A 27,942-nucleotide genomic window follows, 5' to 3' on the forward strand; every position below is an offset into this window, starting at 1 on the left:
GTTGAACTGAACTGCACCTAGATTTTTAAAAATCAAAAACCAAGGAATAATCATTAAATAGGAATCCAATTAAAGAAATGTTAGTTTCTTATTCCAAGTTCCTGCATAAAGACAAATCAACTAGACATTATAATAAAATAATACAATGAACTTTAATCATACTACTTATCTATTCTAATATATATAATAAATACTGTCTCCTGGAGTATGGTCTAATTGCAAATATAAAGAGAGGTAAAATAAAGGAAATAAGACAAGAAGAACAATGGACAAACCCATACACAGATATCTTCTGTCCACATTTGACTGTAAATCTGGATAGAACCAAATCAAAGACCTTCTTATTTTGGAATAGAGCAGACTAAGTTCAAAATCAACAGAATACAGCATTATGTGCATATAAAGAGAACTACATAAACCAAAAGTGATCCACCTGACTACTAAAATATATCTATAATATTGATGTATGACCAAAGATTATGGCTTTTATAACACGGGTCAGGCAAAAGGTACAAGCATATGTAAGTAATGCAAAAAAAAAAAAAACAAAAAAAAAAACAAACCTTTCCATTACAAATTATAACCCTTAAGAATTTTTTTATACTTTTGAATAAGCTCAAAACTTGATCCCTTAAATGCAAATCAAAACCACAATGAGATATCACCTATCTCCAGTGAGAACGGCCTTTATCAAAAAGTCACAAAACAATAAATGCTGGCATGGATGCGGAGAAATGGGAACACTCTTACACTGCTGGTGAGACTGCAAACTAGTTCAACCTCTGTGGAAAGCAATATGGAGATACCTTAAAGAGATACAAGTACAACTACCATTTGATCCAGCAATCCCATTACTAGGCATCTACCCAAAAGAGCAAAAGACATTCTATAAAAAAGAATCTGCACTATAAACATCTGCACTAGAATGTTTATAGCAGCACAACTCACAATTGCAAAGATGTGGAAACAACCCAAGTGCCCATCAATACATCAGTGGATTAATAAAATGTGGTATATATATACCATGGAGTTCTACTCAGCCACAAAAAACAATGGTGATCTGGCACCTCTTGTATTATCCTGGATAGAGCTGGAGCCCATTCTACTAAGTATCACAAAAATGGAAAAATAAGCACCACATGTACTCACCATCAAATTGATCTTAACTGATCAACACCCAAGTGCACATATAGGAATAACATTCATCGGGTGTTGGGCAGACGGGAGGGGGAGGAGGAGATGGGTGTCTACATATATAGTGAGTGCGATGCTCACCGTCTGGGGGATGGACATGCTTAAAGCTCTGACTCGAGGAGGGGCAACAGCAATATACGTAACCTGAACATTTGTACCCCCATAATATGCTGAAATAAGAAAATAAATAAATTGTAAAAAAAAAAAAACAACTTGATCCCTTTAAATACCAATAATGGGTATTTTCTGTTTGTCCAGTAAGCAATCTTTGCTTGATGACCCAACCACTCCTTTCTGGCAATAAATCCTATTGCCTGGTCACTGGGGAAGGCACATGTTATAACCTAGGCCAATGAAGTGTCCTTTGTCCCTCAGATTACTTTTTTATGAGCTAGAGCTAGGTGGTAGGCCTCATACACCACAAGGCTACAAGCAGATAAGCCTAGAATTACTGATGATCATCTCTCTCTTCACTCATAGAGAAAAATTTACTGGCAGAAGGAGAGAATGAAGATAAAATGCAAGAAAAGAGGTGGAATACAACACCCCTTATATTAGGTTATTAAGTATGGGATGTCCGATTTCCTTAAGTTCTAAGTTTGACAGTTGATATCTCTGACATTTCACTTTGACACTTCTTGGGGTTTTTTATTATGAAGGTACATCCTCATTTTTTCAAATGCACATGTTGGCTTCTGATTATCTTTCAAATTTTTTTAAAGTAATTTTTGTGAACCCATGGATAAGTCAAAAATTCATACTATTTTTGAACGTGAGTTCCGTTCTGGAACCAATGCAGTTCAGACAATTAGAAATATCAACGAAGTGTTTGGGCAGGATGTGGCTAATAAGTGCACAGTACGTCAATGGTTTGAGAAGTTCCATCCTGGTGATTTTAATCTGAAAATGAGCCACACGGGTGACCTGAGACCAAGGAGAATAATGATGAGCTGAAAGCTGTAGTGGAAGCTAATCCATCTCAAACTATGCATGAATTAGCATCAAGGTTTGACACTACCATTCCAACAACATTGGACCATTTGAAACAAGTTGTCGGCAAGGTAAAGACGCTGGATAGATGGGTTCCACATGAATTAAACAAGTGTTATGAGAGAAATCGTCTCAAAGCTTGGCTTCCTTTGCTGTCATAACATAAAGGCGAAACATTCTATACCATATTCTTACATGTGATGAAAACTGGGGTCTTTTTGATAATCGCCAAGTGTTCAGCACAATGGTTGGATAAAGATGAAGTGCCAAAACACAGTTCAAAACCAAATATCAGCCAAAAAAAAAAAAAAGCTAATGGTGTTGGTTGAGTGGTCCAGTGCTAGTATTCTCCCCTACAGCTTCATGAAACCTGGTCAACTGATTATAGCAAATTCACCACCTGGATGAAATGATGAGGATGCTTGTGATTAAGCAGATGAGATAGGTCAGTAGAGACAGGTCAATCCTCTTGCAAGATAATGCTTGTCAACCACATGTCACACAAACAACGCTGCTCAAACTAGAGCAGCTGGACTTGGAAACTGCCATACACCGTATTTACCAGACCTTGCACCAACTGCCTACCACTTCTTCAGGCTTTGGACCACTTCTTGCAAGGAAAACTAATCAATTCTCAAAAAGCTGTGGAAAGTGCCTTTTGCAATTTCACTGCCACTTGCTCTCCAGGCTTCTTTGCTGCTGGCATAAAAAAGCCACTGTTAAGATGGCAAAACTGTGTCGGTAGTTTAGGCACATACTTTGATTAATTGTACTGCTGCTTGTTTGAAATATAATAAACCACATTTTTGATTCAAAATCAGACGTTTCATATTTAATAACCTATTACCCACTGTGTAGTTCTAGTGCCCTGCAAGGCCTACTTTACCCCAAACCATTCTTGTTTATATGAGCCATTAAAACTCCCCATCTCGAGGCATGGGCAATGTATATAGCCTGATCTTTTGTACCCCCTTAATGAGCTGAAAAACAAACAAACAAACAAAAAAACAACAACAAAAAAAAAAAAACTCCCCATCTCACTACTCTACACACCCCACGTACACCTTTTCTGCTCTCAATAGGCTGAGACAAATCTCTGTCAGTTGTCACAGAAAACATTTTTATCTAATTATCTTCTTAGATTTACTGAAAATATGAGTTGTCAAAGTCCTTATACTAGTATCACTTTTCTTAATTTTTGAGTTAGTGCACACATACACACAGAGTTATATACAGCTATGGCACAACAGCAGACAATGAGCTTTTTGAAAGAAAATTGGGAAGATCCTTGCTTATCATGCCATTAGTTTACAGCCATTTCTAGGACGCCCTCGCTAACACTACCCAAGAGCTAAAAGCACATTCTACTCTGATTTCCATTATTTTGAAATAAAGTTGTAGAAGTCACTGCATAAGGGACACCTCAGAAACACATAACACAATCCCACTCCCCTCCACTCTAAAAATGAAGAGACAAAAGTGAAATAGTTTTTCAAAGGCTACACAGCAGTATATCCGGCATGTATTAAGAAATAGGAATAATAACTTGGCAGTAATATAGAACAGACTGACAGTTATATTTTAAAGATATCTGGATTGGGGAAAAAAATACTAGCCAGCCAGGAAAAGAAAGGTATCAGCACAAAACAACCAAAAGAGCTGACAACTTGTGCTAACTGGAGAGGAAAACTTGCTTTTCTCTTGAAAAGTCAGGAGCATTACAATTTCACCAAGACTTGAAGCATTCTGAAAAAGAAATAACGGAATTAAAATGGAAGGGGAAAACAGTGATAGAATCATATTTGCAAAGCATAACAAGACAAAACAAAGTATGTTGTTTACAAGCAATTCTTGCTTGTAATCTAAAATCTTCTGGTACTGGGAGATAAAATACTAGTATCTGTTGCTTAAATAAGTAGGAAAAAATATCTAATACCATAAGAAAAATATTTGTAGCAAGTGTCAGTATGAAAAAGAATACACTATATTTAATTTTGAAAAGTTCTGTTTACATGAAACAGTGAAATACTGAAAACTCTTAATGAAGAAAATACACAGAATATACATGCAGACTTTAGGAGTTTATAATCTACTTTTCTGACTGTTGTATTAATGAGCAAAAGTCACATGTTTTAAAAATTACATAAATATGAACTATACCCTTGTATGTCTTTGCCTTTATTGAAAAAGTAACTTATTCCTACGAAATGTGAATTTGATAATTAGAATTCCCAAATATAAGGATGTTTAAATAAGCAAGTGAATTTCTAAGTATAATACACTGAATAGGTCTTTTTTTTTTTTTTTTTAAGAGTGCTTTGAAAAACCTGTTGTAGCAACTCTGGGGACAAATTGAGGCTAAAAAACACAAAAGATTTCAGAACCAAAACACTTCAACACAAATAGTAAGCACAATCATTTTTTCAGACTTGTTATAACCCGGAGGCATATGAACACAATGTTTGCTAACACAGAAAATACTTCACATATTCAGAAAGCATAGCACTTCTTTCCCTTTAAACATATGAGGCTCTGGAATTTGAAAATAAATAAATAATCTTCTCTTTCCTTGCCTATGCCCAGCAACTCTCTCCAAAGATGTAACTACTTAAATGGCTGGGCCATATTCTCTCTATCACCCAACCTCAAAACAAACTGATTAAGGTAGATAATATATCTATTTTATAGATAAGAAAAATTGAGCTGAAAAAGCCAAGTGACTTGCCCCAGGTCACATGGCTAATAAGTAGCAGAACAAATCTGAGCCCTTTTTATTCCAAAGCCTACGCTTCTAAATACTACACCTCATTACCTCTGGTTTGAAGAATTCCCTCAGCAAATTTTACTTTCTCTCCTTCGTCATTCTCTGTTCCCATAATTCAAATGTTCCTCCCTTGTGACTTTTCAGTATTCTGCATGTACCTCTACCAAATCGCTCATATCTCAGTCCATTTGTGCTACTACAACAAAATACTACAGCCTGGGAAATTTATAAATAATACAAATGTATTTCTCATAATTCTGAAGACTGGAAGTCCAAGACCAAGGCACCAGCAGGTCTGGCGTCTGGTGAGAGTGGCTCCCTCTGGTTCCAAGATGGTCCCTGTGGCTGCATCCTTTGCAGGGGATGAGGACGTGTCCTCATGTGGCAGAAGGTAGGAGGGCAACAAAGGGCCTAAGCAAGTTCCCTCCAGCCCTTTTATAAGACACTAATTTGGCGGGGCGTGGTGGCAAACCAAATTTAAGAACACATTAAAAGAATAGGCCGGGCGCGGTGGCTCACGCCTGTAATCCTAGCACTTTGGGAGGCCGAGGCAGGTGGATCGTTTGAGCTCAGGAGTTCAAGACCAGCCTGAGCAAGAGCGAGACTCCGTCTCTACTAAAAATAGAAAGACATTATATGGACAACTAAAAATATATATAGAAAAAATTATCCGGGCATGGTGGTGCATGCCTGTAGTCCCAGCTACTCGGGAGGCTGAGGCAGGAGGATCGCTTGAGCCCAGGAGTTTGAGGTTGCTGTGAGCTAGGCTGATGCCACAGCACTCTAGCCGGGGCAACAGAGCGAGACTCTGTCTTAAAAAAAAAAAAAAAAAGACACTAATTCACTCATGAGGGCTCTGTCTTCATGACTTAATCACTTCCCACCTTTTAATACCACCACAATGGGGTTTAAGTTTCAACATATGAATTTTGGGGGACATTCAGATCATAACACCTCATTATGCTACATAATTCTTGTCTGCTTTCCCCAAGCAGACCGTAACTACTTTAGGTCAGGGATTGTCTATTACTCCTCCAAAGCCTGATATAGAGCCAGGTGCATGGCAGGTGCTTAATCAATATATACTAACTAAAACAAATCAATTTGCCTAAGAATCACTGATTTACGACTATTACACTGAGTAAATTGTTTTTATCTGTTAAAAGAAGATGGTGAAAATACTTATCACACAAGAGAATTAAACAGCACTCATTCATTCCACATACATTTATTGAAAGCATATTATGTGGCAAATAATAAACTGGGAATACAGAAGTATAAGCAAGAGCAATGAGGTCCCTTCCCTCCTGGGGCTTATATTTAATGGAGGAGACTGGTAAAAATAAATAAATAAATAAACAAAATAAATAAATGAAAGTTAAAATTATAAATACAATTACATACATATTTAGTTATTTTTCATGTACATGAGTATTTGTCTTTGTGCTTTCAGCTCAGTGCCAAAAACAAAGTGGGACTACTAACTGTTAAGCCATCTTCTTTCCATAGAGAAACACTCTTTGTATGAGAATAGGTAAAGAACTAGCAAACTGAATTCAGCAGCACATTAAAAGGATTATATACCATGACCAAGTCAGATTTATTCCTGGAATGTTAGGACGGTTCAACATATGAAAATCAATCATTGTGATATACCACATTAACAGAATAAAGGAAAAAAACCCTCATGATCATTTCAACTGATGTATGGAAAAACAGCATTTGACAAAACGCAGTAGCCTTTCATTTAAAAAAAAAAATACAACCAACTAGGAATTGAAGGAAATGTCCTCAACATAACAAAGGATACATATGAAAAACCCACAGCTAACATTATACTCAATGGTGAAAGACTTAAAGCATTTCTCCTAAGATTAGGAACACGACAAGGATGCCTACTTTTGTCACTTTTATTCAATATAGTATTGGAAGTTCTAGCCAGAGAAATGAGGCAAGAAAAAGAAAGAGAAGGCATCCAAATTGGAAAGGAAGAGGTAAAATTGTCTCTGTTAGCCAGGCGCAGTGGCACATACCTACTACTCCGGAGGCTAAGGTAGGAGGATCACTTGAGTCCAGAAGTTCAAGGCTGTAGGGAGCTATGATCGTGCCACTGGATTCCAGCCTGGGCAACAGAGTGACACCTCATCTCTTGGGGAAAAAAAAAATATCTCTGTTTGCAGATGAACCCCAGAGATGCCACAGAGAAAAGTTATAAACAAATGCTGCAAAGTTGCAGAATGCAAAATCAACACACAAAAAATCAGCTGTTTCTGTACACAATGAACTGTCTAAAAAGTAAACTAAGAAAACAATTCCTTGGCGGGGTGTGGTGGCTCACGCCTGTAATCCTAGCACTCTGGGAGGCCGAGCCAGGTGGATTGCTCGAGGTCAGGAGTTCGAGACCAGCCTGAGCAAGAGTGAGACACCGTCTCTACTAAAAATAGAAAGAAATTAGCTGGCCAACTAAAAATATATATATAGAAAAAATTAGCTGGGCATGGTGGTGCATGCCTGTAGTCCCAGCTACTCGGGAGGCTGAGGCAGTAGGATCGCATGAGCCCAGGAGTTTGAGGTTGCTGTGAGCTAGGCTGACACCACCACACTCACTCTAGTCCGGGCAACAAAGCAAGACCCTGTCTCAAAAAAAAAAAAAAAAAAAAAAAAAAGAAAGAAAGAAAGAAAAGAAAACAATTCCATTTACAAGGCATTAAAAAGAATAAAATACTTAAGAAAAAATTTAACAAAGAAAAGACTTGTACACTGAAAACTATGAAACACTGCTGAAAGAAATTAAATATACAAATAAATGAAAAAAAAAATCTCTGTTCATAGGCTAGAATTAAGATTTCCCTGAAACAAATTACAGATTCAACACAATCCCTATCAAAATACCAACATTTTTACAAAAAAAGAAAAATCCATCCTAAAATTCACATGGAATCTCAAGAGACCCCAAATAGCCAAACTAATCTTGAAAAAGATCAAAGTTGGAGGACTGAAACTTCCAGATTTCATAACTTACTACAAAACTATAATAATCAAAACAGTGTGGTACTGGCATGAAGGCAAACATATTGATCAATGGAACAGAAAGAAAGCCCAGAAATAAACTCTTGCATATATGGTCAACTAATTTTTGACAAGGGTGCCAAGACCTTTCCTTATCAATGAGGAAAGGACATCTCTTCAACAAATGAAAAGACTTTGGGGGTACTGGATATCCACATACAAAAGAACAAAATTGGACCATTAGTTTATATTATACCATATACAAGAACTAACTCAAATGGATCAAAGGCCTAAATATAAATGCTAAAACTATAAAACTCTTAGAAGAAACAGAGAGGAAAAGCTTCATGACACCAGATTTGGAATTAATTCCTTGGATATGAAACCAAAAGTACAGGTAACAAAAGAAAGAATAAACAAGACTTCATCAAAATTTAAAACTTCCGTGCAAAAGACATTATCAACCCAGTGAAAAAGCAACTCACAAAATGGGAAGAATATTTCCAAATCAAATATCTGATAAGAAATTAATATCCAGACTATATAAAAAGCTCCCACAACTCAATAACAAAATAAACCGCCAATTTAAAAATGGGCAAAGGACTTAAACAGACATTTCTCCACAGAAGATATACCGACAGCCAATAAGCACATGAAAATATGCTGGACACCTCAGTAATCACTAAGGAAAAGCAAATCAAAAACCACAAGACACCACTTCAAACTCATTAGGATGGTTATTATCAAAATACAGTAATAAAATAAAACAACATCAATCACCAAAACAAACAAACAAACAAACAAAAAACAGAAAATAAGTATAGATAAGAATATAGAGAAATTGAAATTCTTGTGCATGGCTGGTAGGAATGTAAAAATGGTGCTGCCAGACAGTACCTCAAAAAATTAAAGAATTACCATATGATCCAGCAATTCTGCTTGAGTACATATCCAAAAAACTGAAAGCAAGGACCAAGTTCATAGCAGTATTAGTCACAAAAGCCAAAAAGTGAAAACAACCCAAATGTCAAATTGACAGATGAATGGATAAACAAGATAAGATATATACATACAATGGAATGTCATTTAGCCTTAAAAAGGGATAAAATTCTAATACATAGGACAACATGGATGAAGACTGAAAACATGCTAAATGAAATAAGCTAGACATGAAAGGACAAATAATCTATCATTCCACTAATATGAGGTACCTAGAATAGTCAAAGTCACAGACAGAAAGTAGAAAGGTGGTTACCAGGAGCTAAAAGCAGATGGGACTGGGGAGTTATTGGTTAATGGGTACACAGTTTCAACTTGGAATGATAAAAAGTTCTCAAGATGAATAGCAGTGGTGGTTGCACAACACTGTGAAGGTAGTCAATGCCACTGAATTATAAACTTAAAAATGGTTAAAATGATAAATTTTATATATGTGTTACCAAAATTTTTTTAAACAGAAAAAAATAAGCACAAAATATGCTTAAAAGAATAAATATCCAGTTTTCCCAGCACCATTTATTAAATAAGGAATCTTTTCCCCAGAGTATGTTTTTGTCTGCTTTGTCAAAGATTCAATGGCTATATGAGGATGGTTTTATATTTGGATTTTCTGTTCTGTTCCACTGGTCTGTGTCCCTGCACTTGTGCCAGTACCAGGCTGTTTTAAGAACCACAGCCTTGTAGTATAGTTTGAAGTCTGGCAAATTGATACCTCCCATTTTGTTTTTGTTGTTTAAGATTGTTTTTGCTAAACGGGGTCTTCTCTGGTTCCATACAAAGCGTAAAATTATTTTTTCTATGTCTGTGAAAAAAGATGTTGGTAATTTAATAGGGATTGCATTGAATCTGTAGATAACTCTGGGCAGTATAGACATTTTAACAATGTTGATTCTACCGATCCATGAGCATGGTATGGTTTTCCACCTATTTACATGTTCTGCAATTTCCTTCCTCAGTGTTTCATAGTTCTCCCTATAGAGGTCCTTTACCTCCTTAAGTTAAATATATTCCTAGGTATTTTATTTTCTTTGTTGCTATTCTGAAGGGTATTGAGTCCTTAATTTGGTTCTCCGTTGACTGTTATTGGTGTATATGAATGCCTCTGATTTGTGTGTATTGATTTTGTATCCTGAGACTTTACTAAATTCATTGATCAATTCCAGGAGTCTCTTGGTTGAATCCTTGGGGTTTTCTAGATATAACATCATATCATCAGCAAAGAGTGAGAGTTTGATCTCTTCTGTTCCTATTTGGACTCCCTTGATTCTGCTCTCTTGCCTGATAGCTCTTGCAAGGACTTCCAATACTATGTTGAAAAGTAATGGGGACAGTGGGCAGCCTTGTCTGGTTCCAGTTCGAAGTAGGAATGCTTTCAGTTTTTCCCCATTCAGTATGATGTTGGCTGTGGGTTTGTCGTTGGCGTGGGTGTGGAGAGATAGGTACACTCATACACTGCTGGTGGGACTGTAAACTAGTGCAGCCCCTGTGGAAAGCAATGTGGAGATACCTTAAACAGATTCAAGTAGACCTACCATTCGATCCAGCAATCCCATTATTGGGATCTACCGAGAAGAACAAAAGTCATTCCATAAAAAAGACACCTGCACCCGAATGTTTATAGCAGCACAATTCACAATCACAAAGATGTGGAAACAACCCAAATGCCCATCAATTCATGAATGGATTAGCAAAATGTGGTATATGTATACCATGGAATATTACTCAGCTATTAGAAATAATGGCAATATGGCATCTCTCTGGTTCTCCTGGAGAGAGCTGGAACCCATTCTATTAAGTGAAGTATCCCAAGAATGGAAAAATAAGCACCACATGTACTCACCAGCAAACTGGTTTCCCTGAGTGCACATTTGGGAATAACACCAATTGGGTATCGGACAGAGGTCGGGGCTGGGTGGAAGGGATGGGTGTATACCTACTTGATGAGTGCGATGCGCACTGCCTGGGGAATGGACATGCTTGAAGTTCTGACTGGGGGGGATGGGGTGGGGGGGAGGGGAGGGGTGCACACCTACATGATGAGTGTGATGTGCACTGTCTAGGGAATGGACACAACTGAAGCTCAGACTCGGGGGGATGGGGAGGCATGGGCAATGTATATAGCCTGATCTTTTGTACCTCCATAATGAGCTGAAAAACAAACAAAAAATAAAAATAAAAAAATAAAAGAAATAAAATTCCAGTGATCCTACTGATAAAAAAAAAAAAAAGAACAAGAATAAATAAAGTCCAATTATAAATTGTAGTAGACTCTTTGAGGGATATCTGCTCAGAGTGTGAGGTCCCTTTTCTCGGAAGTGTTTGTGCCCACAAGGGACAAATATACGAACTAAGCTTACCCAGTCAGATTTTTTCTCCCTGGAAGTTTGAAATCCATACTGATATATGGTGAGCAAACTGACCTACAGTTATATGTAGGCTTGCTAGCTATGAGGATGACTATGTACACAAAGGGTCAGAAAGCTTATTGTCCTAAGACTCTGGGAGGCCGAGGCAAGTGGATCGTTTGAGCTCAGGAGTTCGAGACCAGCCTGAGCAAGAGTGAGACCCCGTCTCTACTAAAAACAGAAAGAAATGATATGGACAACTAAGAATATATACAGAAAAAATTAGCCGGGCATGGTGGCGCATGCCTGTAGTCCCAGCTACTCAGGAGGCTGAGGCAGGAGGATCGCTTAAGCCCAGGAGTTAGAGGTTGCTGTGAGCTAGGCTGATGCCATGGCACTCTAGCTGGGGCAACAGAGTGAGACTCTGTCAAAAAAAAAAAAAAAAAAAAAAAAAAAAACAACCAACAACAAAACAAAAAAAAAAAAAAAGAAAGAAAGAAAGAAAAGAAAAGAAAGCTTATTCTATACAGATGCAGACAAAGTGACAAGTAACCATGTGGCACCAGACGGAAACAGAGAAAAGCTTCCTTGACTCCTAATAGTTTTCCAATTTCTGTGTTGTTTTAAAGGCTAAGTTACACTTCTCAGTCTTGGGTCCTATAAAATATTCCTACAGCACTATAATGTATTTCTTTTTCTTATTTAAGCAGACTTGAGTAAGTTTCTGCTACCTGAAATACAAAAAGCCTAGGCTAAAATAAATATTTTAATCTCAATGAAAGAAAAAGAAAAATTCCATTCACACCCAAATGTAATCACAGTAAGTAAAACTTTGGCCTGGGAATATAATATTCATTTTCTTTATAGTCACAGACAAAATTGGAATATACAGTGCTAATAAGTAACATTACAAAAAAGCAAGATATTCATCAATTAAAAACCTAAATTAACACCAGTTTTCCCCGCATCATTCTTTAGAATGCTTTCTTGACTGAAAATTAAGCTGGTTCAAAAGTGAATAAACCTCACAAAAAGAGAGATTTATAAGTAAATTTTGATAAAAATTAGAAGAAGAATTAGGGGGATCATGAAAATCTTATCTCCACAGATTCACTAAACACATTCTAAAATGTTTGGCATGTTGAGCCAGTTTTTATATGTGTCACTGAATCAGGTGTACATTCTTCTAGCTGGCAATAAGATGAATGAAAACAATTACTATGATTAATTTTAATGTGTCAACTTGACTGGGCCGTGGGGTGCCCAGATATTTGGTCAAACAGTGGGTGTGTCTGTGGGGGTGTTTCGGGATGAAATTAACATTTGAATCAGTAGCCTGAGTAAAGCAGATTGCCCTCTCTAATGTGGGTAAGCCTCATCTAATTCATTGAAGGTCTGAATAAAACAAAAAGGCAGAGTAAGAGAGAATGCACTCTCAGCTTACTGACTACAGATCCCGGGACTCTGCAGGCTCTGTAACTGTGTGGTCTAATTCCCTATAATAAATCGCTTTATATACACCATATATAGCCTACTAACATACTAATACATACTAGTAACTAACATACTAAATCTCTTTACACATATACACAACGCACAAAGAGATATATTACATAAATTATAAACAGATATAGAAACAGATTCCATTGGTTCTGTTTCTATGGAAAACCCAGACTAATATAGCAAACAAAATTTTAATCAAAAGAGAGAAAAAGAGTTAGATAGACTACAAAATCTTTAAAAGAAGTACTCTTACATATAGGAAAATGTCTTTTTTTTCATTTATTTATCTGATTAAATAATGACATTCATGTGAATGCAGCTGAAATGTTTTATCATAGAACTGCAATTAGTGACAATTCAAAGAATGTGGATTGATCTCCTTTAATATCAAAGTCTATAATGATCTCATATCTCCTGGCACAAGCGAACAATTCTTTTATATATCTCTCTGAGGTTTAATAAAAGCACTATCTTCCTTCACGTAAAACTGGCAGAATTATTTTTATAGTGGCAGAAAGACGTGAGTAAGGTAGATGGTCCACAGGATCATTTGTGTAACTTACGGGTCCATGAACTAAAAGAATAAATACACTGATGCAACTAGAGGCATTGTCTCAACATCTAGGTTCTAGCTTTGGCTCTGCCACATTAAGTGTGGAACACTGAGAAAACCACAACCTCTTAGGGTCTTAGTTACACCATCTGTAAAATGAGTAAAATCGATTCTTACATGACCTCAGAGGTCCAATTCTGCTCTGAAATTCCATTTTTCTAATGTAAGTAATACCTTTCACTAAGAACAATGCCACTATAGTACAACTTGCATGTCCAATTAACTGATCAAGTGTGAAGACATAACCCAATATGGGTTTCTTTAAAGAAAATGGTATAATGATATAGCCACATAAACTCGCTCTTCTTTTGTTCTATGTGAATAAAGACATATTCCCTTGCCCAGCTCCTTATATCAAAGGGTATGTGTTTTCAAATCTGGTATTAATTTGGTAGTTTGGGGAATCACAGAATAACAGTTACTGGTAATATAGGTAGAAGGAGAAATAGCAACACTGTAAGCTTTAAAAGAAAACATTTACTCTGATTCAATAAATTGACTGAGGAAGGTACACTAAAACAGAGACTAAACTACCTGAACCCAACACACACACACACAGTCAACTTAAGTGTTTTCTGGAACATTATAAATTCTAGACATACTAATAAATATAAATTCTGTGAAAAGTCAGAAAGGAAATATAGATAAAGAAGTCAACTATGAGAAAATTAATGAAAAAGACATAGATAACATTAATTTGTAAATAACCAAGCAGATAAATGGAGGATACAAACAAATATAAAAATATTCATTTTATTTTGGCTTAATAAAACTTGGCAACTGTATTTTCTGTGAGATCTAATCTCATTTAGAGGGGATTAAAAATATTGGAACTTCATGAGAAATTAAAAGGATAAAAATGTAATACTAACCAAGTACAACTGGAAAGACCACAAGTATCAAAACTTAGTGAAATTTGGGTGACACCATCATAACAGATGTCACAAGAGTTTGTACATGAAGGCAAAAATTTAAATAACTGTATAATATTTATTTCCAGTTATTTTACTATCTTCATAATGATCTGTGTATCCATCAAGGCTATCAATTCTTGAAAGAAAGGAACCTAATGTTGAATCTCACATCCCCCTGTAACCTGCCTATAAAAATTGCTCAATGTATTTGCTAAATGTAAGTGAATCCCTTACAAAGTCCAAGAAGGGGGTGAAGGGGTCACAGAGATAAAACTCTAACAATCAAACATTACCTTTCCATTATCCTATAACCTTTGCATGCCTCTTTTCTACTTTGCAAAGTTTCTTTATGCTAAAGTCCCTATTTTCAATCAGACCATAAACAATTATACTGAAGATAGCTACAGGAATTTAGAGTCAAGTATACTCAATGCTCCCTGGGAAAAACATCCTTTTAAGTACTTCCAACACTTACTTTCTTATCTACTACAGCTATTAAATTAAAGAATATTTTCTGATACAAATAACTTATTTTGGGGTAACTATGCTTCTTTGTGCAGTTTTAATGGAGTTTTAAGTTTGAATATTTTATGTCTACTTAGATTTACAAATTGTTTGTTACACTGTGTAATATATTAATATTGTTAAAGTTTTTAAATACCAACAATGTGTTGGTTTTGCAGGGAGTAGGGAGGAAAGTATCTGAAATAAGTTATTCAAAGACGCTGACCCAGTCAGTGGCCGTCACAGCCCTTTCAAATTTAATACAACCCCTTTATATAAAAAGTACTTTACACTGACCCCCTCTACGTACCTGAAATAAAATGCAAAGGTAATATAATCAAGCTACACATTCATTTTTAAAAATCAATACACTAATACAAAGAAGAAATTTTTAAAAAGAAATTTATGATAAAAATATGTATTTTAGTATGTAAGTCTTAGACATGATTAAGACATAATGAACTAACCAGATGCTAATTACCTACACACAAAGTCACAGTGAATACGACAATTACAAATGCCCACAGACTAGTATATTGTATTGGTGATTTAATCACCATGAACATCATTTGGTTTCTAAAATGGTACACTACTGGCCAAGTTCAGAACAAAGTAAAGTATAAGCTTCCCTCAATGTACACTGTAGTTACATTCCTAAAGAATTTAGTGCATGTTGGCCAGGCACGGTGGCTCACGCCTATAATCCTAGCACTCTGGGAGGCCGAGGTGGGCGGATCGTTTGAGCTCAGGAGTTTGAGACCAGCCTGAGCAAGAGCAAGACCCTGTCTCTACTAAAAATAGAAATAAATTATATGGACAGCTAAAAATACATATAGAAAAAAAAAAATTAGCCGGGCATGGTGGCGCATGCCTGTAGTCTCAGCTACTCGGGAGGCTGAGGCAGGAGGATCGCTTGAGCCCAGGAATTTGAGGTTGCCATGAGCTAGGCTGATGCCACGGCACTCACTCTAGCCCAGGGAACAGAGTGAACTCTGTCTCAAAAAAAAAAAAAGAAAGAAAGAAAAGAATTTAGTGCATGTTAAAACTGTGCAAAATATACTTTATATTCCAATTATGTTTTAGATTCACTTAATTATAAAGGTCTTTCACCCATACAGATATCCAACAGGAAAGTCAGAAGTCCTGCAGAACATAGAACTAGTCTTTGTTTACAAAGACGGTCCCACAAACTACATATAAGACGTTCCCTGGACTCACTCACTAAATGCCCCTCCATCATTCTGGTAACCAGAAACACCCTCACGAACTTCTAGAATACTTCCTTAAAAGCAGTACTACTACCTCCAATACTACCCCCGTTGAGAACCACATCTCGAACCAAGAATATTCCTGACTGAAATAGCTATGCTACAGAGAAACCAAAGAATATACAAGTATAATAAAGTATTTTGCCAAATTACTGCTGATTTTAAATGCTTACTGTTAATAGTTTGCATGGTTTAAAACAGATAAAGGTTTCTATGATTGGTCCTGAAAGAGACAGTTAAATTTAGCTTTGTTTTCAAGTCAAAAGAAATTCTTAAAACAACATGAGTATCTGCTCCACAACTTGGTAAAAACTGGAGGAGAAAAGTAAGGCAGGCAAACACTGACACTTGTGGCCATTCTGAGATTGCTAATTTGCACTCAGACTAATGTCTTGCTTTGTAAATTCACAGAAACATTAAACTGGTTCACAAATTATCTATTGACTTCAGAGGAAAATCATAATCTTTTAATAAACATTTTTCTTCAAAAACGAAAAACTATTTATTAACATTTAATAACCAAAATAAGCCATTTGTCCAGATGTAATGAAAAAGACTGTATCTGGTTTTAAATCAAAACAGTCAAGAGAGATAAGCCTCAGACAAACATTATTATGCAAAATTGTTTAGTGACCTCAATGAAACTAAAATTGTTCTCTAAATAACTGTGTCAAATGACAGTTTTCAGAGTGGTATGGTAGAAATTACACCTGACCCAAAACATTAAGATTTTTGCTCAGCATTGGAAAAGATAGCTAGGTTTCGTGGTGAGCACTAGCTGAAATAAATGAATTCAGGAGCCAATTACTCATACTAAAGCACAAACAGGAATGGGGACCAATGTTGGTAAGACCAGATTTACAGTTCCCTTCTCATATTACTCAAGGATATTTGTTTATTCCCATTAAATGGAAATCACCCACCCTAGTTGAAGTGTTCGCCCTCTACCTCTTTCTCTTGCAATCTTTTTACCACAGACATATAGTTGAATTTATATACATATATAAGTAGATGATATAACTCTGTGAGTGACTATTAGATAGTGAGTACTGGAACAGAAAATCTACATCTGATTCATCATGTAATAATCGTTCAGAAACGATTAGCTATATGAATAAAGTAGTAATTATTTCTATATCCAATAAAAATTGAGAATTAGGAGGCATTACAAATCCTGCCCTTAAATTCTGGCTACTTAAGGGCTATTCTAGATATGCCCAAGAAAATCCTAAAATTAGCCTAGAGTTCTAGAGCCACAATATATACAGTAATGGCTACTTCTTTTCCCCTGGGGACGAGTTGTAAGATTAAAAACAGACTATTCAGGTAACAATTACAAGCCATTTATAACTATAAAACCTAACAAAATAGCTGCCAGTTTGCTGAGTCTGACAAAGAAACCTGTCACATTTACTGAGTTAGTTTAACCATAGAATTCAAATGTTAAAAGAAACCAGACTAAAGGAAGAACTTCTACAAGCTTGCCTGTCATAAGATTTCTACAGTTTCTCTTGACTGGAAACATGTAGGTTGCTAGAAAAAGTCACTAAAGGAACTTTTATCTCATGTCTGCTCTGTTATTCTGTACTTTTATGTAAAGTTCTTAACCAGCTTAACTTAAACTTAAAAAATAGGTTGCAGTATACTTAGGAGTTTAAAGTAAATTCCAGTTAAGTACACAGGCAGCTTTTGTTAGTAATTTTTAGAAGTCTCTTGCTATATAAACACTTGCCCCATAGCAAGCATAGGTAAGAAAAACCCACTGGAAATTCAGAGGTTCAAACCAATACTGGAGGGAACCACTAATGAATAGGTTACCCATAGAACTCTCTTAATAATCAAGATGCATAATAAACCCAGTGGGGCATCAAAAAAAATAAAGTCCAATCAAAAGAATTGGTAAAAATAATTGTTTTATCCCTCCCTGGATAAAGGAGTAGGGAATGTGTCTAAATCATCTTTATATCCCCAACATTTAATAAGCTGTGCTTAAATGCAAACATTGACAGACAGTAACTGACCAATATATATTTGCTTATAAAGGTGAATAAAGTGAAAACATAAACATCCATTTATATTAATAATTCTATTTGTGATTCCTGGGTATGTTATACCAGTGTTACCAAAAAGAAAAATTCCCTCAATTTCTCCAGCAGTGCCATGTACTATATATATAATGTTTAAGAACAGAGGATAAGAACTTAATCTTATTTCAATTCCCAACTTGGCCTCTTTCTCATCACTATTTAGCTGATATTTGGGCTAATTATTTAACAACTCCATTTAATGGTTCTTCATCTTTTAAATGGGTATTACAATATTAAATTATTTTAAGGAAAAAGTTACTTACATAGTAGCTCAGGTAGGCTTAGAACACAATCTGATTTTGGGTAAACAATAAACAGTCACTGCTGCTAGCTTCATAGTCAAATCCTATATAAGGAATCACCAATAAATAAATACTGATCTACAAAAATCCACTTGTACTTTTGGAAAATAAATTATTTTAAGTAGATTCTTAAGCATTACTCTGTGAGCACTGTAGTATGAGTGTACACAGGGACTTAAGCTAAGAAATCTGAGTTTTAGTCCTCTCCTTCAAACTTAACTAGGGAAAGTCAAAGCTCTAGGCCTTAGTTTCCATTTATAAAAGTATCTCTTTTTTCTGTAATATTCATTCTAACATTTCTAAGAAAGTCACATATACTCCTAAAAAACAGTCATGGGGTTCCTAAAACTACATAGCACATTTCATCAGCAAAGCTCAAAAATATAATGAGAATATGGCTAGTGACCACTGAATTAAAAATAAAGAAAAAATATGAGAATAAAGATTTTTAAAATATTAGAGAAAAGATAAATCTATACTCACTTGAAATAACAGACATTATTGGGGGAGACAGATGAGATGAGGAGTATGTACAACTATAAACATAGCTTAAGCTCCAAAACCATAACTTTCTACAAGTTTTTTACTGTCCCTAAAGTCTCAGAGGAAAAACTGTTAATTATAGCTATTTAAGAAAACACATACACACACACACACACACACACACACCCTGCACTAATGCTCTGCCAGAAAAAAGAAGCAAGGTGCCAAAGTGCTCAGGAAACTAACCTTATTAAGAAAGATTTCAGAGTATGTAGTGCTTACAAAATCTGCTTCATGGCAAGTTACTAAATCATCTTGAAATATTAAAGTAAACATAATTAATAAAATCTCATTACTCACCAAAAAGATCCTATATAAGTGTTCTATATCTATATTATTTTGTTGAGTTCTGTTATTAATATATAGATTTTAAAGAATAGGAAAAGTAAATAAAAATTAAATGCCAATGATTTAAACTAATCTTTACTCCTTTCAAGAACACCAGAAACCACATATAAGCAAAAAGAGAAACGGGCTGTATCACATCACACATGAGGAAAGCAATCCATAGCAACTGATTTACATAAACCCCAGAAAATAGGAGAAAGTCTAAGTTACAAAGATAAATGGTCTATGAGTCTTAACTATATGTTAGTAAAATCAGAGCAATTTGAGGAAAAAAAGAAACTTAAAGAGGAGGAGTGCAATGAAGGGGTTAAATTATAACAACTTATATATAAAAGCTTACATTGCCTATACCCTATAAGAAACATGAAAACCAGCATTTAACAGAAAACATTAAGAGTCTGTGCTTAAGCATAAAGTAAAAAAAGGAAATACACTGCAAAAAATAAAATAGCCATTCATTTCATAATTATCCCATTTTCATATTATTCACTCATCATTATACTTGTACTGAGTGTATATAATTTATCGCAGGGAAGCACAGTGTCTGCACTTCTCCCTACCTTAGATTTTTAGTCAAAATGAATGCAAACAATCACGTGGGATTCAGCCAAGCAGTGACGTTAAATTCTGCTCTGTCAGAGAGAGCATCTGTCAAGCCCACATTTAAACTGCTGCCTGCCTGTGCAGCAGCTGAGGAACTGTGGATTTCATATTATAGACTAAAACCTCAGTAAAACTGCTCAAAATCCTCCCTGCAGCTGCCAAGCAACAACGAAAGAAGAGAGGTAAATCCTATTCTTCTCCAACACAATCGAAGCACTACATTCTGGCTCTGGCTGCTTTACATTGCAGCTCAGTGTTATTACTAGAAATATGGATACTGAGAAGAGAACACAGCACTGCATTGTCCAGCCAGGAAAACAGCAGATGTAAAAAGCTTCAATGCATCAACTGTCGGGAAGAGTCAACAGTGCTCCAAATAGAACGGACAACTACAGCTCTTTTGTTTAACGAAAGACAGAGAAAATGAAAGAAAGGGAAAATTTCAGAAGACTAGGACCCATATGAACAAGGAGGGTAACTGGAAGACAAGCAGACAGATGGACACTTTGGATACTGTGAAAAGCAATCGCAGGAGGCAGACTGTTGGGGGATGTGCGCATGTTCGATAGCATCTTTTTGCTGAAGTGATGGCGTGCCAAAAGTATTTTCAGTGGGCATAATCCTCTCCACATAAATGGCCTGACCAAGAAAGGTATGTCGATATCTTGTGTATGATATTCATTTAAATGTGTTACCTTTTTATAGCCCTGGAGGCACTAATACCTGATAAACAAGTTTATACAGTTCACTGCCCTTGAAAGTATGAAAGGGTTTCTTAATATATAATTTTAAAAATTTTCATTGTTCAGAAGACAAGCTGTCACTGCTTTATTCAGCTAAATATGTACCTTGGAGTAATTCTGGATTATAGACATATAAGAGGGAAAAGGCAAATAATAATATGTGCTTAAAGGATTCTCTGAGAAATTAAACTTAAAAAAAAATCTGTAGCCCTTCATAGAAAACATAGCAAACCTATATCAAATTAGGTCATTCAGAATCCTCATCTAGTAAATTAAAGTGCTCTCTTAAAAATGGCTATCAAAAGAGACAATGCAGTGAAATTACATTAAATAGTATCATGGATAATCTTGAGTTTTTTCCAAAGTCTTTTTAAAATAAAATCTTACTACATAACAGCTTTTAGTAACAAAACCTCCAATATCTATCTCCCTAGATAAAGATAATGAATACAACCTCATAGTATCAACAAATTTTAAGTATTCCCGAGCTACAAGAAGATACTAAAAGGGAAGCATTAGCATGGGATCACATAAGATAGTGTAAGTTTATGCATAACACCACAATAGAATCACATGTTATTACAGTGTCCATGAATACAACTTTCAACAAAGAGATACCAATAGTTGCTAAAAATTCCACTATCTGAAATACTGAGCTTTTATTTTAGGTAACAGACTGATTCTAAATGACTATATCTAAGGTTGTTCCTGGTGATCATTTTAAAAGTGAAATTCAAACACATAATATTAAAATACTTTGATATAAATATATCCACAAACAGCAATACAAGGTCAAAAAATTAAATATAAATCTAGCTAATGTACTTCCAGGCTACATTAATATATAGTCTAACTGCTGCCACTATATGTGTGTGCAGGACAGAGATAAATCAAATAAACTATTTTAGCAACAATCATAGTTAGAACATAGCAACTCAGGGCTCAAGAAATCAAAGGTATTTCTAAAATTTTACAAACCTATAAAGATCCTGATTTTTCCTCAGTTTCACCCCAGAATTCAACAGCTTATTATTTAATAATCACAAACAATGAACATTTTTAAGACATATGTAAGCACAGCATTCCGAAATCAAGATGGAACAAGTTTACCAGGCCCTATTACATCTCAACATCAGCTCTCACTCATAACTATGAATTTTTATTCTAATCTAAATACTAAAATCAGACAGTATTAAAAATATATGATTGTAAAAATCTCAAGTACCTCTTGATACCTTTATCTCTCAAAGTTAAAGTCATCAGTTCAGCAGTTTTATAAGCTAGACATCTCAAAACTAAAGTGTGTAAGTTTCTCTATTAAAGAATCACTTAAATCTAGGACTGTTCCAATAGACTAAAGATATCAACTTCTAAAAGCCAATGATAAAAACTGTGGTTCTGTTACTGAACAGTATTTTACAGTGACAATATCCCCATGAACTTCAGATGCAAATATACATTAATGACTTGAAAATATTATCAAAAAAGAATCATAAGAGAGAAATCAAAGCTATTTCTATTCTGAAAATGTAGAAAGTGCAGAAGTATTTTGCATACCAAAATATTTTAACTTTCTTATCTTGTTCTCAATTTTCAAGAATTAAAATACAACAGGTAATAACTAGACAATAATTTTATCATTTAATAAAAGTAGAGTTATTTCAATTTTATTTTCTTTTTAACAGAAAAATTATAATACCCGAGAAACTTTTAATAAAGAATTTTTTAAAGCCTAGACACACAGGTTTCATTTAGCTTCAGTAGCTTAATATTTACAAACATACAAATATCATGAAGTTTAATTAAGATGCACAGCTACCACACATTGTTATAAAAAACTAGGACCAAAACTACGTATTTATGTTAGATTACAATATGTAATAATTTGCTGTTTTCTGTAACAATGAAATACTTTAGAGACATCACTTCAGGTATACTGCTTTCATAAAAATAACTTATTAACTATGATTATTTTCTTCTATTCATTTATTTAGTCCTTTATTCAGTCATTCAAACATCTGACCTTATATTTATTGCTTTTTAAACCATCAAATTTATACTTTCCAAAAATCTAAATGATTGGACTTCAACCAGATTCCAAGCATTATTATATCAACAGAAAGCTAATATATTTATCTTTGTAATACTTAGACCAGATAATCAAATAAGTTTAAAAAGCAGCTTTTGTTTCTTTTAAATTTACACACATAACCCTTACATCTACCGGTCTCTTTATGAGGTAGAGGGGGAGTCATTATTATTTATTTAATATATCATTTAGAAATAAAAGCTTAAAAATAGTTCCCTGGTCTAAACAGAATGGCCAACTATTTACAAGTACAAGAAGGAAAAAATGAGTTTCTAAATCAGAATTCTCAGCTGTATTATTTGCAGCTTACCTCCTAGAAAAAACTATGTTTTTTTGGTACAGTGAATAGCCTTGGTCTTCATTATAGTAATGTGAGATTAAAATTCATGTAAATAAACTCTAATAAAAAGCAAAATAGATGATGTTTTTTAAATCCCAAGCCTAAAAACACACAGTTCATATCTCTCAAAATGATTAAAGAATTTTTTGCATTTGAGAAATATTATAACTTCTGAAAGTACTATGTAATCTCAGAAACTACAAATTTTCAAACGCTGGTGCGTACACTATAACGTTAGAAATTCGTTCAAATTCCCAACCACTTGCTCCTCCTAGTGGCTGCTACTAGAATAGTACTTTCATTCATTTATGCCTAACACTTTCAATCAATATTTTCCAAGTACTTAGCATTATTTATGTGATTTTTACTCTGTAACTACTCAGTTACATGAAAATTTCCATGTTAATTAAATATCACGTCAGGGTTAAAAAAATTTATTAACCATGAATCTCTCAATATCACAGGCTAAATGAACACATGTATTTACATATATACTATAATTTCAAATAAGCAAATAATCCTGCATAAAATTACTTAATTTGTTTTCTTTTGCTTAAAGAAATAATTTTCATAATAAAAAGTTGAAAAAATTAAAAATTACACATTCATTAGTCCTTCTTCCCAAATGTTTTTTTCTCTTAATGGAATTCAAACTACAGCTCTTTGCCCACCTCTACACCCACACCCCTCATACCTTGGTCCAGAAAAACTAAGAACAAACAGAAAAAAGTAAGAACATATACAACTTTGTGCTATGCACAGAAAACCTTGTTGCAAGACAACATAACCAGTTCTTCATACGTGGCATCATGAATCTCCCATACTGACATCTTGTAACCTTTTTAAAAATCTCGAGCACTAATTGTTATGCTATTAGAAGTCCTAAAAATTTAACGAATTCTTAGAACACAGCATAACTCAAGAATTTAAAAATATATTTTAAATAAATTTAAAAAGTTAATAAGTACTTGGATATGATAGTAGCTGCTACCTGTATTTTGTAGGAAAACTGGAAAGACTGTTCAAGGTAGTTCTTGGTTTAATTCTAACACGGAGATAAGTGATAGTGTTCTGCCAAAGCCATAGATAATTAACGATAATTACATGCTATATTTTTTAATCAATTTTAAGTCTAAGTAAGGACAATGATCTCCTGAATACTTCATACATGCAGAAGGTTAAAATTAGAAAAGAGTACTTAAAAATTTTCATTATTAATTACTGTCTAAAAATCCTACACTGAAGTTACTGGACCCTGAAAATTAATTTTGACAGGTGCATCTTCTCATTGACTTTCTCAACACAGTAGGGGCCAGTGGAAACAGGCCAAGCAGTGTACTGTGACTAACACAACTCTGCCACAGTCAACCTTGCACCGTCTGTCCCACAACTGATACATGACCATTTTACAAAAAAGGCCACTGACTGTGCGCCATACCACCAATGGTATGTCAAATCAATTTTAATTAATGCCAATAAAATTTCCATCTGCTCTCCAGGCCTTCTTACGTGGCCTTTCTCAGGAATCTAGAAAACTTTTTCTTTTCTACATGCATACAAGTTTCAAATCTTTAAGTTGGGTCAAAAGTATAAATGACTGCAAGTACTGAGACAATGAAATAAGTAAAAGAAAATTAATCCAATGTATCTCTTTAAAATGACCCTTTTGCTACAAAGGTATATTGTTAAAGAAATTAATCCTGTTCTCAGTGATGTTGTTATGCTGCCAATGGGAAACAAATTATAAGTTTTGTTCCTGGGTTATCATATTTTCACAGCTTAAGAAACTCGTATTTGCCTTAATTTTATTAGCATCCAAAGTCCCTTTTAGGCAGTTTTGCCAGATTTGGTATTTTGTAAACTTTTATGCTTCATCTTTATAGCATGTCTGCGAGGGATACGACGTGACCAAATCAGAAAATGATTGCCAAAGACTAGTATTGATTCAGAAGAAGACAACATTTTCAGTCACCAATATCTCCTAGACCACTGCTGGACATTTACAACATGCTTCAGTGCAGGAGAAGACACTGCTGCTTTGCAAAGATGACCTGCAATGCCAAAAGGTCTCTGTTCCGTACCCATCTTATCGGAGTACTTTCTTTAGTGTTTCTTTTTGCTATGTTTTTGTTTTTTAATCACCATGACTGGCTGCCAGGCAGAACTGGATTCAAAGAAAACCCTGTGACATACACTTTCCGAGGATTTCGTTCTACAAAAAGTGACACAAACCACAGCTCCCTTCGAAACATCTGGAAAGAAGCAGTCCCTCAAACTCTGAAGCCTCAAACAGCAACTAACTCTAATAATACAGACCTGTCACCACAAGGAGTCACAGGTCTGGAGAATACACTTAGTGCCAATGGAAGTATTTACAATGAAAAAGGTACTGGACATCCAAATTCTTACCATTTCAAATACATTATCAATGAGCCTGAAAAATGCCAGGAGAAAAGCCCTTTTTTAATACTGCTAATAGCTGCAGAGCCTGGACAAATAGAAGCTAGAAGAGCTATAAGGCAAACTTGGGGCAATGAAAGTCTAGCACCTGGTATCCAAATCACACGAATTTTCTTGTTGGGCATAAGTATTAAGCTAAATGGCTATCTTCAACGTGCAATACTGGAAGAAAGCAGACAATATCATGACATCATTCAGCAGGAATACTTAGATACATACTATAATTTGACCATTAAAACACTAATGGGTATGAACTGGGTTGCAACATACTGTCCACATATTCCATATGTTATGAAAACTGACAGTGACATGTTTGTCAACACTGAATATTTAATACATAAGTTACTGAAGCCAGACCTGCCTCCTAGACATAACTATTTTACTGGTTACCTAATGAGAGGATACGCACCTAATCGAAACAAAGACAGCAAGTGGTACATGCCACCAGACCTCTACCCAAGTGAACGCTACCCTGTCTTCTGTTCTGGAACTGGCTATGTTTTTTCTGGAGATCTGGCAGAAAAGATTTTTAAAGTTTCTTTAGGTATCCGTCGTTTGCACTTGGAAGACGTGTATGTAGGGATCTGTCTTGCCAAGTTGAGAATTGATCCTGTGCCCCCTCCCAATGAGTTTGTGTTCAATCACTGGCGAGTTTCTTACTCAAGCTGTAAATACAGCCACCTAATTACCTCTCATCAGTTCCAGCCTAGTGAACTGATAAAATACTGGAACCATTTACAACAAAATAAGCACAACGCCTGTGCCAACGCAGCAAAAGAAAAGGCAGCCAGGTATCGCCACCGTAAACTACACTAGAAAAGACAACTTTTTTCAAATGTGCAATCTGTAAATATTGCTAAAAGCATGTGTAATTAAAACTGATTACATCCGTAGGACAAGTTTTAGTTAAAACTCATCACATAAAGGAATTCAAAAAGTTATTTTTTTATTTCTGAAAAAGGTAATTCTTAAAACTACAACATTATATAACAAAAAAGTATCCCAAAAGAATCTATAAAAACCTGTATAAGGGGATTCTGTGTATTAACATGCAATAACAAGCATGCATAAATCAATGGTTCAAGCCCCATGTTAGGGGCCAATAAAATGTATTTGCATATATTTTCCACATAAATTTTAATTTAAAACATGAAGATAGTCAAAAGACCCTTCATTTTATATTTAGCTTTTTGTTTTAATACATAATTAAGTGTAAATAAAACATTAATATCAATTTTAAGGAAACTTTATAACTGAGCAAAGGACAAATTTTCTGACCTGACTATTCTAGGGTTCTAAAAACTGTATTCCATGCAATAAGATTTAGTTGAGTTACTCCATAAATACATTCATAAAGCTCAGATGTTTCATCAATGCAATTCTCATCAAAGTATTTACTTTTTGAAAGTAATTGAGACATTCATTTTAATTTCCTTTATTAATACTCATGTATTGGGGAAATTATTTTAACATGATGTGATAAAATGTAAAAAATTAATGTGTCTCAGGCTCAAGTTTTTATAAAAAAAGTTATTAAATGTTTCAAAATAGACAAATTGTTTCCTCATTGGTGTTAAAGGGCCAAGCTAGTTTTTCAATGAGTTATTTAATTAGATCAATCATGGCACTCTTTAAAGAGTATCACCATATAACTTCAAGTATATCTGACTTCAAGTAGATCTACAAAAATAACTGATGCAAAAGCAATCACTTAAAGGCACAAATAGGTTGTATTGCTGAAAAAAGACAAAGAGTGCAGGTGCAGTTTCATTCAATACATTTCTAAGATGCATGTCTGCCAAACTGCAACATACGGGAAGTTTATTTCCTGACAGCAGGTGTACACATGCCAATACTTAATCATTTTATGGCACCTATTTCTTTATCTGAGTGCCAAGTTTACAAACCTGCAGTTTTTAATTCGGTAGATGACAAATATTCTGCATCACCAATTAAAAACCTTTCTGGGAGGGATGGGGGAAAACTACAAATGTTTGATGAACACTTGATTCTAGGATGAACAATGTATACAATGCACTTTTATCAAGTTTTTAATAAAAAATGGTAAACAAAAAACTTTACTGAGTGTTATAATACAAGTATTTTCACAGTAATTTTGTTTGCCTCCATCAAAACTTTTCAAATCAAGAAATACCAACCCACTAACTTTAAAACAGGGGTTTTTTTTGTTTGTTTGTTTATTTTGAGACAGAGTCTCGCTCTGTTGCCCGGGCTAGAGTGCCGTGGCATCAGCCTAGCTCACAGAAACCTCTAACTCCTGGGCTTAAGCGATCCTACTGCCTCAGCCTCCCGAGTGGCTGGGC

At 35.0% G+C, this 27,942-nt stretch overlaps 2 protein-coding genes across 2 annotated transcripts in view; one reads left to right on the plus strand and one right to left on the minus strand.

The window, feature by feature from the left end:
• CDC73 (cell division cycle 73) overlaps positions 1 to 27,942 on the minus strand; it is a 122,634-nt gene that overhangs the window by 39,846 nt on the left and 54,846 nt on the right. The window lies entirely within an intron of this gene.
• On the plus strand, positions 25,166 to 26,434 carry B3GALT2 (beta-1,3-galactosyltransferase 2). Its single transcript, XM_069459645.1, has one exon. The coding sequence runs from the start codon at positions 25,166 to 25,168 to the stop codon at positions 26,432 to 26,434; it is 1,269 nt and encodes a 422-aa protein (XP_069315746.1).

The sequence above is a fragment of the Eulemur rufifrons genome, chromosome 27 (genome assembly GCF_041146395.1).
Source record: "Eulemur rufifrons isolate Redbay chromosome 27, OSU_ERuf_1, whole genome shotgun sequence".
Classification (NCBI taxonomy): domain Eukaryota; kingdom Metazoa; phylum Chordata; class Mammalia; order Primates; family Lemuridae; genus Eulemur; species Eulemur rufifrons.

Coding starts and splice junctions, on each gene's coding strand:
- B3GALT2 (XM_069459645.1), top strand. CDS start 25,166: ATGCTTCAGTGCAGGAGAAGACACTGCTGCTTTGCAAAGATGACCTGC.